Source organism: Pezoporus wallicus, unplaced genomic scaffold, assembly GCF_028554395.1.
Source record: "Pezoporus wallicus isolate ANWC-B61680 ecotype Strahan unplaced genomic scaffold, APGP_CSIRO_Pwel_v1 contig_2908, whole genome shotgun sequence".
NCBI lineage: Eukaryota > Metazoa > Chordata > Aves > Psittaciformes > Psittacidae > Pezoporus > Pezoporus wallicus.
Genome location: NW_026642179.1, coordinates 5,258,626 through 5,274,761, shown reverse-complemented (window position 1 = coordinate 5,274,761; position 16,136 = coordinate 5,258,626). Strand labels below are relative to the sequence as shown.

The following is a 16,136-nucleotide window of genomic DNA, read 5'->3' as shown; positions in this document are numbered from 1 at the left end:
ACTGACAATCTTGGCTGCAAACTACAGAGAAGGCCACGGTGTGAGGTAATGCCCAGAGAGCAAACAACCAACCCAGCGGCCTTCAAACTTTACCAGCATAGATACAAACCTGGATAATGGTTTATAGCTGCACCAGCAGACCGTCAGCTTGTTGCAAGAGGTGAAGAGCAGAAGTACCACACACTCACCTGAGGGTTCATCAGCATTAGGTAGGGTTGCTATAAGATGATTCCACTTCTTCAGCAGGTATTCTCAGACACTGGCATGCACTGTCTTCTCCCAAGAATGTTTCTGGACAAAAGAATGTTTCTGGACAAAGCTCAAGCATCTATGTCCTGCCTATCTTCTGCATTAAGAGAATATCAGGAAAGCTGACAGAGGTAATGGGATACTCTGATAATGTCTAGATTTTGATCTTTACAGTATTTAGCTCTGATAATGCCATTGCAGAGACACACACAAGACCTGGCTAACTAAAGTCCCAGCTGTGAAAAAGGAAAGCCAAAACCATTAGCTGACAGAAATAAACAGAACGTCCTATTCACCTCACATCCCACTAAAATCTGAGCTACTTCTCAAATACATGTTTTGGGTTTGTGTAGGCTCCACTGTTATCACAGAACAGCAATAGGAAACATCCTATTCCTCCAGGAAGCACACTGTGTGCCCACTGCCTGGCAGGTGACTGGAATTGCTGCGGGACTGAGCATGGCCTGAATTAACCTGGAAACAGAGGCAACAGTTTGATCTGCTGGCACATCACGCATCCACTAAAGTGGATGCCAGGCTGGTTAGTGACATCAACTGTTTCAGGACCAGCATGGTCAGAGATTGCTGCTCTCCTCAGAAATTAGTACCCACAGCAGCTCCCTCTGGCACTTGATGTTAAACAGCTTTTTCTTTTGGGGGTGGAGGAAGGGAAGGGGGTGATATACAGACTGCCAAAAATTGGTCTCTGAAAAGCCTCCAACTGAGACACAATGCCCCATCTAGGATTAAGACTATTCACTGCAGCAGGGCTTTTGTTTCAAAGGCATTCAGAGCATGTCTCCAGACAAATATTTCCAGTTTTCAATAAATCCTTGCTGCTTTCATTGCCTTTACCTTCCAACTTAACATTCACTTGTACCAAGCCATCTCGTCACATAAGGCTCAATGCTCTCAACGTCTATGCTGTGCAGTTTCCAGCTGTCCTATGCATTTATCACCCTCCCAAAGACAGCATGACCAGAATTTTGATAAGGGATGGATTTATTGCCTCTCCCCGCTGCCTGGGGCTCCAAGCAGAGTTCCTGTTTGGTTCAGGCAGGCTGACCAAACACATTCTTCATGACTGTGGCTGGAAAGGATTTGAAGGAGTTCCCTGCTTTTTATTTTCATCTCAAGCTTCAAATCTTGCTTGTAGCAGACCACAGTTCTGAACTTCTTACATGGGCATTAACAGTGACTTCAGGAATGATTCTGAGAAACTTTTTCCATCTTTACAAAATCATTTCCAACATACCACTACTGTACAGCGGTACTTTCAGTCATTATTTTTAAAGGCACACAACATGTACCTAGAATGACAGCAAGGCATGCCTAAGGAGCAGTTGGCAAGTTTCTGAATACTTTGCTACAAATCTGTCTTGCACTTACTCTGGTAACTGTTACTAGAACACCACAAAATAAAGGTGACAGCTACTTGACATCTGAAGGGGGCCTACAAGGATGCCAGAGAGGGCTTTTTCATCAAGGAGTGTAGCGCTAAGACAAGGGGTAATGGGTTTAAACTTAAACAAGGGAAGTTCAGGTTATATATAAGGAAGTTCTCTACTGTGAGGGTGGCGAGGCACTGGAACAGGTTGCCCAAAGAAGCGGTGAATGCTCTATCCCTGGCAGTGTTCGAAGCCAGGTTGGACAGAGCCTAGGTCCTGTCATGGCACAGGGGTTTGAACCAGATCATCTTAAGGTCCTTTCCACCCCAAACCATTCTATGATTCGATGATTGGACAGCCGCCCAGTAAACAGCCTACTGTTGAACGAATGAGGCTGTAGACTGTTCCATTTCTCCTAGAAGACTAGATGCCCCTGAATCATGCTCATTCACATTATGCCTCTCTTACAGTGTGAAGAACCATGTAAAAAAGGACCATGCACCAGTAACACTGACTTTGATCAGACCATCTTGGACTCGTATCTAGATGTACAGGACTGACGTAACTGCTCACCAGCCCACATGGAGCTTAGGTATAAGCAGCACCTGAAGAAGCTCAGTTCTGCCATTTAGTTTTCCATGCATCTGACAAATGGCAATTCAAATAGGTTGTGTTTTTCCCTATGAATCTCATGTCATGGTGACAAAGGAAGCCCAGGAAAATGTCCGGAAGATCATTTTCTTGATGGCTTGTGATGAACACTTCAGCACATCATGCTCATTCAGTGAAGGAAATGAGGAGGATGCAGGAACTCCAGGGCAGCTACCTGCATCCTGGTCCCTGGAAGATTATGGAACAAATCCCTCTCAAGGACTTGTAATAGTCACCACTATCATCTTTGCCCAATCTGGTTGCCTTCTGTGTTGATCCCTGTGGATGAGGGGAAAGCAGTGGATGTTCACCCTGACTTGCAGCAAAAACACATTTATGGAGTGGACGGATAACGTACAATGTAAATGAAAAATAGGGTGGACTGTTGTCCTCAGGCTCTAGTAGTCATCAACTTGAAATCTAGGAGGTGGCCAGCTGCAAGTGGAGTACCTCAAGGGCTGGTACTGGAGACTACTGCTTTCTATCTTACCCACCTGGGTGGCGGGATAGAGCACAATTAAGTCTGCAAATGTCACCAAACTGGATGTTGGTGGAAGACAGGAGTGGGGCAACCCAAAACATGGAAGGAGAGGGCTCCGAATCAATTTTATCTTGATAGGCTGGATTGATAAGCTGATGGAAAGTTTAAGTCCATCAGTCCCGCACCTGAGAAATAGGAACCTGGGGCTAACAGTGAACACAATGAATATGAGTTAGCAGCGTGCCCCTTGCAGTTCATAAAGGCCAATCCTATACCAGGCTGCACGGTAGAAGCATTGCCAGCAGGTTAAAGGAAGTAGTATTTTCCTTGTATTCATCACCTGTAAGCTGCATCTAAAGTAACATACCCTGTTTTGGGCTCATGAGTACAAAACCAGACACTGACAAACCTGCAACAAGTCCAGCTGAGAACCGTCAAGACTAGAAGGCTGCAGATCATGACATGGCTCAAGGGAGGCTGAGCTGGGTTTGCTCATCTTGGAAATTAAGGCTGCAGGATCTGCAGTCTTCAACTACTTAATGGATGGTTACAGAAAGTATGAAGCCAGACTCCGCAAGAGGCAACAGGTAACCTGCAGCAAGTGAATCTCTGATAGTATGTTAGGCAAAGTTTGCATTGAAGGTGTTATAAAACCAGAATAGAAAGCCAGAGACGTTGTTTGCCCATCCCTAGAAATACTCAAAACTTAACTGGACACAGCCTAGAAAAACTTGACCTATTTTCAAAGTCAGCCCTGCTCTGGTCAGGAGGCTGACCCAGATAACTTCCTAAAGTCCCCCCAACCTAAATTACTCTATGATTCTAAAAAACTGAAAAGATCAATGCAAGCTTCGCAGCGTGGCTAACACGGCACACAGACGTGTTTGTTATCTTATGCTGTGTGACTATATTCCAATCCCTTATGATAATTTCCACAATATCATCAATTTTGCCTGAAGTCCTCATGATCAAATAGTCCAGGCTGCACAAGCAGTCAGCTACAGATGATCTGTCAAAAGCACAAATACTACAATTAATGGTACTCAAGTTCAGGAATGACATTTACCTCTATGAAAATAAAGCTGCCCAATTCCCCACCCTGGTTCTTTAAAAAAAGCTTGAAACCATGTGGTTTGGGTAAGACACAACTCAAGTCCTGGCCATTTTTAGTACATCACAACAGCTCAGGTTATTTCTTTGACCTTTTGTGTCAGGCACATGAAGAGAAATAACATGAACAGTGGCTTAGTGTCCTTTCCAGAGTGTGACATTATAACACATACCTTTCTGGATACACAAGCTAATGTTTTGTGTATACTGAGATTTTTGTCCCCAAAGCATGAAAGATTCTTCCTACAGCTGTAGCAGACCTCTAAGAAAATTATTTTCTTATCGTAAACTTTAGCTTGCTTCTTTGCATACGTTTTAATAAAAATTCAAACCCCTAGATTCTGTAGACAATACCACAGCTGTAGCTTTAGGCTTTTCAACCACTAACTACATATCTACAGGTTTTTCCAAAAGTTAACATTTATTCATAAGTTCATACTATCAGCAACCCTTTCATAGGAATTATGTTCTTAAAAAATAAGCTTAAACAATAAGATGTAAAGCTAATAATGGTCTTCAGTTTATGAACACCTTACCCGAAAACAGATGAGACATCCATAGCTAGAAAAAGCATGGCAACCTCCTTTTGACAGTGTAACAAAGAGCCTCTCCATGTAATAATATGAAAAACAGCTACTATGTGGCTATTCGCACATTTCTTTGTTGTTTACTTTTTTTCTATGCTTGTTACAAGCAGTATGACCATTGCATCATATAGCTGTTTGTTTCTGTCTTCTTGTAACTAGTGCTACTGTTAACACTCTCCACACCTACTTGAGAAACAGGAACATTCAATGCAGGTTTACCAAAAGATCTCTTTTCCAGTTGATGGCAATTACATATAACAATGACTTTATCGTGACACATAATGTAGGAATGGTTACGAGAATATGCTCAGTGGCTAACACGATATGCTAACCATATCTTCCCTGTTGTGTCACGGATTCTAGGAGTCAGGAAAGAATACAGAACACTGGGATTCTTCAAGAAATCTTGTACTAATCTACTTCTGGAACGATTAAACATCTGTGACAGATAGTCTACCCACTCCATATAGGGAAACATTTATGTAGTACCATCAGTTAAAGCTTGAAGGAAAGTAACATCTGTTTAAATCAGTTTACCAAAACTAAGCATACATTTATAAGGAAAAAAAGAAAAAAATGTAACTGGAGGCAAAAAGAGGGTATGTCTAGCTATAGCATAGACTCCTTCATAAATAAGTAAACAAATAATACTCTTATGTTTGCTAGGGTGCCCGTTCAGCCACATACTTAACCACAGATTGCTCTTGCTTTTAACAACATATAGTCTTTAAGGAGCAGGAATTAGAAGTCTGTGCCAAATCTGCACTCAAAACTCCCAAGACCCTGTATCTTCTGCTCTCCACCTTAGTTCTTTTTCTTTCCACATCTGCCTCTTTCCAGGTGGCAGGCACAAATAAAAGAAACCGATCAAGTTCATCTACCTGAGCTGACCTCTTTTTTTTTTGGATGGATTAATTCTGCCAGATAAATAAACTCCCAAATATCAGAGAACAAGAGAAGGGACACAGAACAGTCAAGACAGAACACTCTTGTTTTTGTCAATATTTCTTTAAATCCCAGTCCAGCTCCTAGTAAGACTGGACACTAATTACAACACTCCTAGAACTGCAAAAGAATGGAAACACAATAGGGAGCGAGTGGAGAGGGGGACAAGACAGCCCAGTGGCTGGCTTCAGACAGTCACATACACAAAGCCAGCACCCACTGGAGTCATTAAGGCCCAGATGCCCCACTAATAGGAACAAACCCAAACACAAAGGTAGCACATGAAATGTATTTACCTATTTAAACACAGGCAGCTGGTCAAGCTAGAATGGGGAAGGTAACTGCTAATTCCTTGTACTACAAGGAAGGAATGGAGTAAAAAAACCCAAGCCCACGGGCAGGTTTTTGCTTTGTGAACCTCTGTCTGTGCTGCTGGTTAACAGTGGTAAGTATAAAAAAATCAAAGAAAAATAATCTATTTATAGAACAAGTCAGTAGTCTGAGACATTTAGAAAAAAGTAAAAACAAGTCCTTCTTTAAAAATGGATTTACTAAAACAACTGTCACCCGGGATGACCCCAAGCCCTCTGGTCCTCTGGCAAAGCCAGGGGCAACTTCAAACAAGAATGGTTGCTGACTGTACACTGGTACACATCCAGCAAAGCCAGCACGGAGGGGGATTTGCGCTGCGAACAGTATCTGCAGACTGCTTGCTGGTATAGCTTGAGGCCATGCCCGTAGCCTGGTGATACTGGAAATAGTTGCGAGTGTAACTTTTCACAGAAGCACGTATCAGTGTAACCTCTGAGGTAAGTGGGCTGTCTTCTTTCCTTCCCATCCCTGGGTACAGATCACAGAAGCTGGTGCCCTGGGTGCTGTACCTCCTTGCCAGCTCCATCCTGCTTGAGAGAACTTTAATGTGCAGGAGTGCAGAACTCTAAGCCAAGCCTAGAACAGGAGAGAGCACCCCTGTGGACAGGGAAGCACTCTGCTTTTCCCAAGCTCTGGTCTAGCTAGACATTATCCATACTTTCTGGCCCTCCTCAGGACGTGAAGATCAACTGCTCTCCACTAAGGAAAATGTTTTGCCTAGCGGAATAGAGTTGGGTTTCTTTTTTTGGTAAACAGAACCTTTGCTGATTTCTGAGATCATAAGCTCCTCTGCCCTTTAGCTACAAAAGAGAAATTAAAAGAAATTCATCCACTTGCTCCCATCCTTATAGTGTAGTGTTTGCTGCCTGGATATGGAGGAAACACAATGCTCCCAAGACATTGCCCTACTCACTGGGTTGGCATGGAGAGGCGAAAGATAACTTCCAGAGTTACCTCCTTAGGGTAATCTGATACACCTAAAAGCTCCAGCCTATGCCCACCAATTCCAGGTCAGCTCCACTGCCAACATATACTTCAAAGACCCTGAAGTGTCTAATCTAACAGCCCCGGGTTTGCTCAGTCTCTAAGAGCAACAGCCACACTTAAAGATGGAAATACTCAAGTCAAAAGAACACTGGCTGGAGCTCCTAATCAGGCGGTGTCTGCATAGATGAGTCAGTACCACTGTGCCTTGATGCCCCCACTGTATGAAGGGAGCCAGATGTAAGGAAGGGACCAACTCTGCTGCAGGTCTGTACATCCTTGGAAGTGAAGCTCAGTGGCTACATCAGCTTCAAACCCTCTCTTTCTCTAGGGTTTCAGTGGTCCATTTCCCAACAAGTTCCAGGCATCAAGCAGTTGCTAACTTGTCTCCTTAAGATCTTCCATTGGTAGTTTGTAGCTCAACAAGAAAGGAGGTGGTGCATGAGCAGGGCTACTTGGTCCCTGCATTGGCTTCTTTGCACAGTTTATACAGATGTAATCCTCATTCTCAGCCATTTCTGGAGACACGCCAACACAAACTTGATGAAACCACTCATCACAGCCACCATCACACTGCACCCAGTCCACCTGCAAGAGATCAGATCAGCAAAACATTGTACATTACAAGGAGAGACAGAGAGGCATAGTGCTAATGAAGAAAATACCTTCTATTAAATCCACCTGATATACCTAGAATACAAAAGCTTTCAGGCACAAATTAATGCCCTAAACATTTTGTTTTAACCAGCTGTGTCAGCTTAATAAAAAAAAAAAACAAAACACTCTTACAACAAACCTTGCCCATCTTGCATCCTTGCACCAGAGCAACAGAAACACAAACTGCTTCTACTGAGCAGAACGATGCCCAGAAGAATAACGGTGGCAACCTATCTAACATGAAGAAAGATTATAAGATTTTACTTTAGTTTGTAGGGAAACTACCCCTGAACAAGCTACTCCTGGACACTAACAACTGCAACTTCAGTCATTAGATTCCTTACCTGACATTTTTAACTCGTATGGCATATACCTGCTGAGTGTAAATATATGTTCAACCTTACAACGTTCCATTAAAAACTTTGTTTATACAACCAGGAATGTTCCATAAATGAAACTAAGTAAGTTTGATTAATTTAGTATGACCCTCTTTATAATATGAACTTAAAGGTACTCTCCTCCCTCTTGCAACCTCAGTTTCTGTAAACATGTACTAACATAAGCCACTTCTCATCTGTGAAGTAAAGTAAACGGTGGTAAAGACTGTAATCATCTCTTGAGATATTGAGTGTAAATCTCTAAACTTGGTCTAAGACTTCAGAACTAGTCCTTTAATTGGTCTTTTTCAGTGTTGAAATGAATATGCTTCAATTTTGCAAAATAAGTTCTTGGCATCTGTAGCTGTTCCTACTCTCTCTTAAGCAAGCCAGTGCAGTGTATGAGAGAGAGGCAGATCAAGTTTCTTTCGTAACAATCCAATCAGGTCTAAAATCACTGACTATCTATCTACAACAAGAAAAGTAAAGCACTGCAGTTTGTAGATCCCTCAGCCTGCAGCATCACTGTTCACAGACTGTATGCAAGAAATACAGAAATGTTAAGTTAGGAACATTGCATATCCCATTTGTGCTCAGAAACACACTGAAGTGGGGAATACTTCTAGCTGAGCTAGAATTAATCCTCTGAATCATCCAATGCATGTTGCTCACAGCCATCAAAAAATTATACAGCTGGAAGAGGATACATGGAATTGCCTATGACAGAACTAAGGGAAACTCACTTTGTCCTTGCAGGGCCTCTGGCAGTTCTGTGCAGCACATACAGCGTTCTCATCATCTGACTCTTCTGCTCCTGACCAGTCGTACTTAGAAGGAATATCTAGAACCTTCTTCTCTCTTTTTTTTTCTGTGCTCTCCTTTGCTAGTTCCATCTTTGGGACAACTGCCTTCTCTCGCTTCTTCTTCCGCTCCTCTTCCTTTGCTATTTTTTTTGCCAGCTTGTTCAGCTCCTTTGTCTTATCCATGGTGAGTTTTAGCTTCTTCTTCTTGGGTTTTTCCAGCTTTTTCAGCTCTTTGGATTTTTGCTTCATATCTCCAAAGAACTGCTCTGCTCTCTCCAACTTTCGTTTCCGCTTCCTCTCAGAAGAGTCTCTCCCTCTCACTTTCAGTGGTTTCTCATCCATGCTGTCATCCTTCACAGAAAGAGTGAAAAGAGTTTGACTTTATTTCAAATGCAAATTGCCATATACTGCAAACCTATGGTTGAGAGATGCATTTACCTCCACCATTATGCCAACACGGTACGAAGAAACCTGTTCAACAAATTTATTCTACAAAAAAAGGGGGTCAACTTTATTTTCACCATTATTAGCAAAAAAAGAAATGTCCTAAGTGCTATCAACTGTGTTGAAATACAATGAATTAAAAATGTCCAGTGAAAAAAGTAAATCATCAGCAATGGTAAGGAGGCAGAATAAGCAATAATTACAACTCTCTTCTTGCATTGCTTTTTAATTAAACTTGAGAAGACTCATCATTTGTTAGATGCTTCTGCTTATTTTTCATCCTAGGCCAGTCTTGCCTGTAATTATTTTTTGAGAGAAAGCAATTGCTATTCTGGAGATTAAGAAAGAGCAATTGGTGAATTCTTGCATCATCAACTCAAGCAAGGGAAAAAAGTAACATCCATTATTTGAATGGCTTCCAAACTGGCACATATTGTAAATATCCTGGCATCATTAACAACTCTTAAATAGCAGATTCAGATCAGAAGTGATGCTTAAAATTAGCAAATTCTGTCACCGCAGGTAGCATCCACAGTGACAAATCCTATTTATAGCTGAAAGACTCACATGTATAGTTCCTTTATTCAAACAGGACTGACTCATTAATTCAGCTATATACTTCAACAGTTACTTACAGATTAAGGGCATACTATAATGCAGTAAAGAGACTCTGTCTAGTGTACATTACTTAACATAGCTACTCCACCCAAAAACAAAGACTCTGAAGATTATTTTACAAAGTGTACTTATTTTGCGTGTGAATAGACACAGAAAGGTATTAAATTCAAAATCAGCAGTTCTGGTCAAACAAGTATTCCTAAGGTTAACCTGAAAATGTTAACACACACCCTCTTACCTCCCTCCCCTGAAAAAAAAGCTGTGCTTAACTATCAATATAACAGTCTGGCATACTATTTATGAACTGCTATTTGCTGACATTCAAACTGTTCTTCAATCTATTCCATGCCAAAGCCATTACATGAAAAGAACATTAAGCCTATGAAGTACGTAGGTCAAAACATGGTAAGCAGTACTTCTTTGGAGGCAGGGTCTGCTTTATGCTACTGTCCTAACTGACAGCAGTTTGACAACACTTTGACTTATCCATTATATATATATATACACCACTCAGAAAATGAGACAACCAATTAATATGCTCATCTAACCTCACTGTTCACAGCATGCAGCCTTCCATTTTATATTACTCTACACTACAAGCAGTCAAGAAAGAACCATCTTCAGTATTATCTGTGCAGTTCAGTAACCCAAAAAGCAATCACATGCTCCATAAAACACATGGTCAAACTGACCCCTAACCTCAGCTGACAGATGATAAAGATGGATTCCAGTAGAGCTGGTCAACACAAGAGCTTACCGTCTCTTCCAGCACATATCCTTTATCCACTGCATGAATGAGGCTAAGTGATTTTGACTAGACCTCAGCAGATAAACCTGCCTCATTCACTGCCAGCAATGTGATGAGTGCATCTTCACAGTATATTAAAAAACACTGCTATGTCTGTGTTTTTCCAAGGATAGGAATCTTATTCTCTTCATTCCCAAACCACGTTTTATGAAAGTGTTCTTTCCCCATTAACAAAGTTCAGCAACACACAAGTATCAAGTTATACAATTTAACCATAGGCTTTCCATCTTCCTAAATATTTCTTGCAACTCTTTTGCAGAGCGGTTCCAAGCATAATCAAGAACAGCTTTTCCTTCCCTAACCTCATATTCTCTAAAATAAGGTTTGCATATGTAACTGCCTGAAAAAAAAATGTTACAAATATAGTGAATTGTGAAGAACAATGCTATGGCTTGGGTGATCAAGAACTGAATTTTTTGGTCTCCTATTCTGTTATTTTCTGGAATCCAGCACTCCCTGGTTGAAATCCAAACATGTTGAGTGAGCATTCAACTACCCAAGATTATAAATAAAACAAAACAACATGTTTTTTCCCCCAGTATCAGAATATTACTTCAAGTTCCATACCTCCATAACATGAAGGAACCTGTCCTCAGAAGGTGGATGAGTAGCCTGTAAAATCCGCCAGATGTGCTGAGTCTCATCCAGTGACACCTCCAGCAGATCTCCTACCATCATTAGATCTTCCAGCTGAGCTTTTGCTCCAGGTGACAGCTCCAATACAGGTGGCTCCAAACTGCGAGGTACCAGTGGACTCTTCCGAGGCTGCTTCCTTGGAGTGCTAGAACCTTTCAGACAGGAGAAAAGTCATCAAGTTAGGTAAGGATAAAAGGAAGAGATCAAAACAGCAAAAAAAATAAAATAAAAAAAAAACACATACCTTTTACAACAACAATCTAAGGAGGCAGCCAATCCCAAGCAAAAACATTGACCCAAGTTTATATATCAGGAAACTCACCTTTCCATAGACAACATATCCTCTACAGCTCCTTACTGAACACCCATCTCAGCTCCCTGTTCTATTTTAACTCAATGCATACAAAAGCAAATACCTTGAGAGCAGCTTTTAGAAGCAGATGAATATGCGTGTTCGGCACAGAATGAGGGAGCAGTCCACATGTGTGTCACCACTTCCTCTGATTTAATGGGGATTTCCTCATCACAAAACAAATTCGGCTCCAAGCTGCTAGAAGATTTAACACTGGCGTTGTCCTGAAAAAGAACCACAGAAAACATGCAACATCTGCATCCAGAAAACAGCTGCTTCAATACAAATTCTACCAAGACTGACCAGTCTACTGTTTCTAAATACTACTTTGAAGCACCCCACCAGACACCAAGACCATGTGAAAAATGTAGAAGTTACACCCCTCTACTCAATTAGTGAATGAAAACAGCAACTATGGAGATAGGTCAGTAGATTTATAGTTTGTGTTTGGGATTTCTGTGGCATCCTTGAACCATTTTAAGATAGGACTGAACACTGAAAGGAAGAGGGCTGTAATACTTGAGACTGTTGTGAGTATTTCAATGAACAGAATAATGACAGCACTGGCTTATGTTCAGCTCCATACATTGTGAAAGATGCTCAAAGGATTGTATAGGACTGATGCTTCACTTAGATCACAATCTGAAATGGGATGCATGCCTTCAGGTGCAGGTGGATCTATTAAGAGAAGATTCCTTATCTCTTAGCAGTGGGAGAAGCTTTGCTTGACATCACATTAGGCAAAAGAATTAGGTTAATCTCCTCAACCAGCTGTGCATTTCCACAGCACTTTCCAAAACTTAGCTACCCCATCATATTCGTGATGAACCTGGCCAACAGGTTAAATATACTTAGCATGCTGCCTACGACTGAAATCTTTCAGGAAACAATAAAATCCAAGAATCTGTCTTAGAAGAATAGAAAGGCTGTAGAGCAGTATTGACAATATTTACCTGAATATTAGCTCTGTGGGTCCCAAAATGGCCAACTCAGGAAATTGTACCACTCAGACACTGCCATTTCACGACATAAAAAGGGAATTTAAGAATGGTAATCTCTCTCTGGCTTTCAGTTATATGCTTAAAAGGAAGTGAACTGCAAACTAATGATTTCAGTGCAGAACTACAAGTGGGAAATTCAGATTTAAATTGCCCAGATGAAAAGGTAGAAGAAATGTATTCAGAAAGGGGAAGATATTTCTCCCTACATAGTAGAAGTTATATCTCATATAATATCTTGACCTGGATATTGTATTACACTACATTAAAGACTGTTCAAGGACAATAGGGAAAATTAATAAAAAGATATCACCACTTGGTGGCCTGTAGGCAACACAGGTGCAAAGGAATGAGAACAAACATGAAAAAAATTAAAGCAATTAAAGGTGAAGAGACTTTGCAGTAAATCTGACTAGTGAATCAGTCTGCTTGGAACAAAATTAACCAAGTCTAACTATTGCACTCAAAGTATTTGCTGACAAGAATCATGTTTTAATTAGAGGCAGCACAATGTAATCAAACAGGTCTTTTCACATATGTTTTTGTAACCACTTGAACTTGAGATGTCAGAGACCACTGTTTTGAAAACATAGTCGATGGATTCTTAGTTATCCAAGGATTACTTCTACCGGGTCCACAAGAAGTAATTAAGAGCTAATTCATACATGATGCAACATGATCTATATACTTTTTTTTTTAAAACACATTACTCCACTGGAAAACATTCATAGATCATAAAACAGAAAAATAAAATTAAAAAAAAAACAAACAACCTGAAAGCCAACAGTATAAAAATAATTAAAACTCTGAGCAACTTTGCTTTTCCTAGTTTAGATGGGAAGAATCTGGTTGCTTGAAAGAGTCTTCTATTCCAATCACGTTAATTGACTTAAAAGGCATTTCTGGCCTCCATCAGCTTTCCTTTGACAGATTTCTATTTTTAGGTTTTCCACTCACATACAGTGATGGACATCCACACCAAAAGGGTTAAGTAACAGGTTTTGAAATCATGACAACAGAATCATTAAACAAACAAAATTATAACCCCGCAAAACCCTCAGATCCTGACAACCATATGCCATCTTTCTTGACATATGCTTTATCACAGCCTCAGAAAATGCCACATTTTTCAGAAATGCCTTATTATGATTCCTCATGCAAAGAAGTCTGGATATTAATTTTTATATATAAAAATAAATTAAAAGCTGTAGCACCCAACCACAATGTACTTGGGTTGCCATTTCACATGGGACTTAAGACAACTATGTGCATTTGGGTAAAGCTGCTTAGAATCAAAATACTAAATAGGAGACTGAGGCAAATCATATATGGAAAATTTGCTGTCCCTTTATGAACCATAAAACCTGCCTTAGAAGAATTTACATGACCACACTGTCTTTTACGTTTGCAACTTTTAAGGTAGATATGACACTATTGCCAAAAACAAAACACTGCACAACAATGCACAGTGGCATTGCTCTTGTCTCTGCATATACCTAAAGGACATTTCAGAAGCTCTGAAGTGAAATACACCACATTGAAAACACTTGGCTACCTCTACAATTGCCTTTTCTCATGACAGTTCTTCTCTACTTAAAGTATTTTAAAAATTTAACTGCAGTTACAATTTCTGAACTGAATCCAGACACTGGGTTCACAACATGATTCAGGCACTTTGTCCTCAATATTTCCACACATCCAGAATTGAAGATAGGTACCTCCTTTATATGAGGGTTGAATGGAGAGGTATGAAAATGCAAAAGAAGCTCTGGCATTAGCAAATTTCTTATAGGGCATGCAATATTCAAAGACCAATTTTTTGCTGTAGTGAAAGCTGTTGAAGAGTTCTCCATATAGACACTTACACACGTTATCTCTGAATAGAGCATAAAGACTTTGTTCATCCTCTATGGCATTATAAATACAAATCCCTTGAGAAGTGTATCTTTTTTTCCCTAGTACTAAAAACCACCTTCTGAAACTCTTAACAGGAAATTTGAAAATTTTAAATGAAAACACTACAAAACTTTCCAATAGTCCAGAACTGAGACATTAAGATAAAATCAAGAACTACCTCTTCTGTAATGTAAGACATGGCAGAATGCACAGTGATAGCTTAAGATACAAAAAGTATTCTGAAATAAAATGAATGAATAAAAAAGAGGCTTTCGGAATTCTTTCCATACAGACAAGCCACATTGAATTACTTACCTTTATGTCATAGCCATATGTCTCCCTGATGTCTTCATCAGAGTCTGTCTCTTCATCATCATAATCCAAAGTCTGCCGTGGAGATGAGGACACACTCCCTATCACTCTGTTAAAGGCTGATTGCTGGAAACTAGTCAAGTGTCCCTAAAAAGTAAAATGGAATATGGGAATGAAGCAATAAAATTTCCAGAAAAATCTCTAAAAATGCTAAGCAGTTACTCACAAAGAAACCAGTGTTTCTTTTGGCCTGAGGGTAACTGCTTGGACAGTCACAGAAAAGCCTAGTTACAGCAAGGTGTGAGGATACAGAAATACTCATGGAAAAGGTTCTATTTTATTTCCATGTTTTTCAATAATACTAGAAAGATCTAGATACTGCTGTTCAGTGCTACCAAATTATAGCCTGTGTACCTCTTCACCGCAGCATCATCTGACCTTAATCTCAAGATAAAGAGGTCAGCAGTAGAAGTACCAGTGTTTGACTTTGGTCCTCACTGATACTTACTAGCAAGACATTAAATGCCCTAAAATAATAATCCATGAAAAATCATAAATATTGACACCTCTGATTCTGTCAAGAGGGAAATGGAATTTAGACACCAAAATAAGGCTTTACGCACCTTCAGATCCTTAACCAGCTGTTATATCTGAATCCATGTTTCTTACAAGCAGTTTCAGCAGTTGCTATTGACAATGAATACAAAGCAACAGACCTGTTTCTGAAGCAGAAAGCAACTGACTGAAGCCAGCCATGGCTTGACACTGAGGAGCACTGAACTGAGTAATTTTGTTGTCTCTTTCTCAACTTTTAATTGACCTTCCATCTATCCCAGGCATCTCCAAGAAACATCAGGCATTTTGGCACACTGAAGAAGGATAAGTACAGTAAAGAACAAAATATCCTCATCCCTACCTGCAGGTCTGGGTTAGCTGCTGCTTTCTGTAGCTCTGCACTGATTATCTTCTCTGTTTTCTCCCGTGCTGCCTGTTCCACCATTCGCTGGCTGAGCACAGAAAGCTTAGCCAAAGCAGAGGACAACTCGTCAGTGGCCAAAGCCTGCCGTGCTCGATCCTGCCAACTCATGGCACGTTCTGTCAAGCACTGCAATGCTTCCCCTTCCGGGAGCCGTACAGGCAGCTTCTGCAGGGACACCAGCAAAGACAATATTGTCTCAAGCCGTGGCCTTCGAGAACGCATGCAGAGTGGACACAGAAACTTAACTTCTTTAGCCTGCCAGCTAGAGCCCTTCTTCTGAGAACTTGTTTTGGGAAGGGGCACACAGCTGCTGTGAAACCAATCTTTGCACAGCTCACACTGCAGCATGAATCCACTAGCTGTTTTGCGGCAGACACAGAACTTGACTTCTTCAATTCGATCCACCATAGTCATCTTGGCCAGGTTAGCTGCCCTGAGAGCATGCATGGCTTCAATCTCCTTCTGCTCCCGCTCCTTGAATATAGCCAC

At 40.7% G+C, this 16,136-nt stretch overlaps 1 protein-coding gene across 1 annotated transcript in view; it reads right to left on the bottom strand.

Moving 5' to 3' along the window:
• Window positions 1-4,275: 4,275 nt before the first annotated feature.
• Window positions 4,276-16,136, bottom strand: part of KDM5A (lysine demethylase 5A) — a 49,858-nt gene continuing 37,997 nt past the window's right edge. Inside the window, exons 23-28 of the mRNA XM_057428101.1 lie at window positions 15,585-16,136; window positions 14,672-14,815; window positions 11,527-11,686; window positions 11,042-11,262; window positions 8,545-8,955; window positions 4,276-7,355 (exon numbers count right to left, since the gene is read on the bottom strand). Coding sequence (XP_057284084.1) covers window positions 7,146-7,355; window positions 8,545-8,955; window positions 11,042-11,262; window positions 11,527-11,686; window positions 14,672-14,815; window positions 15,585-16,136 — 1,698 coding nt within the window. The 3' untranslated portion in view covers window positions 4,276-7,145. The remainder of the gene's footprint in view (window positions 7,356-8,544; window positions 8,956-11,041; window positions 11,263-11,526; window positions 11,687-14,671; window positions 14,816-15,584) is intronic.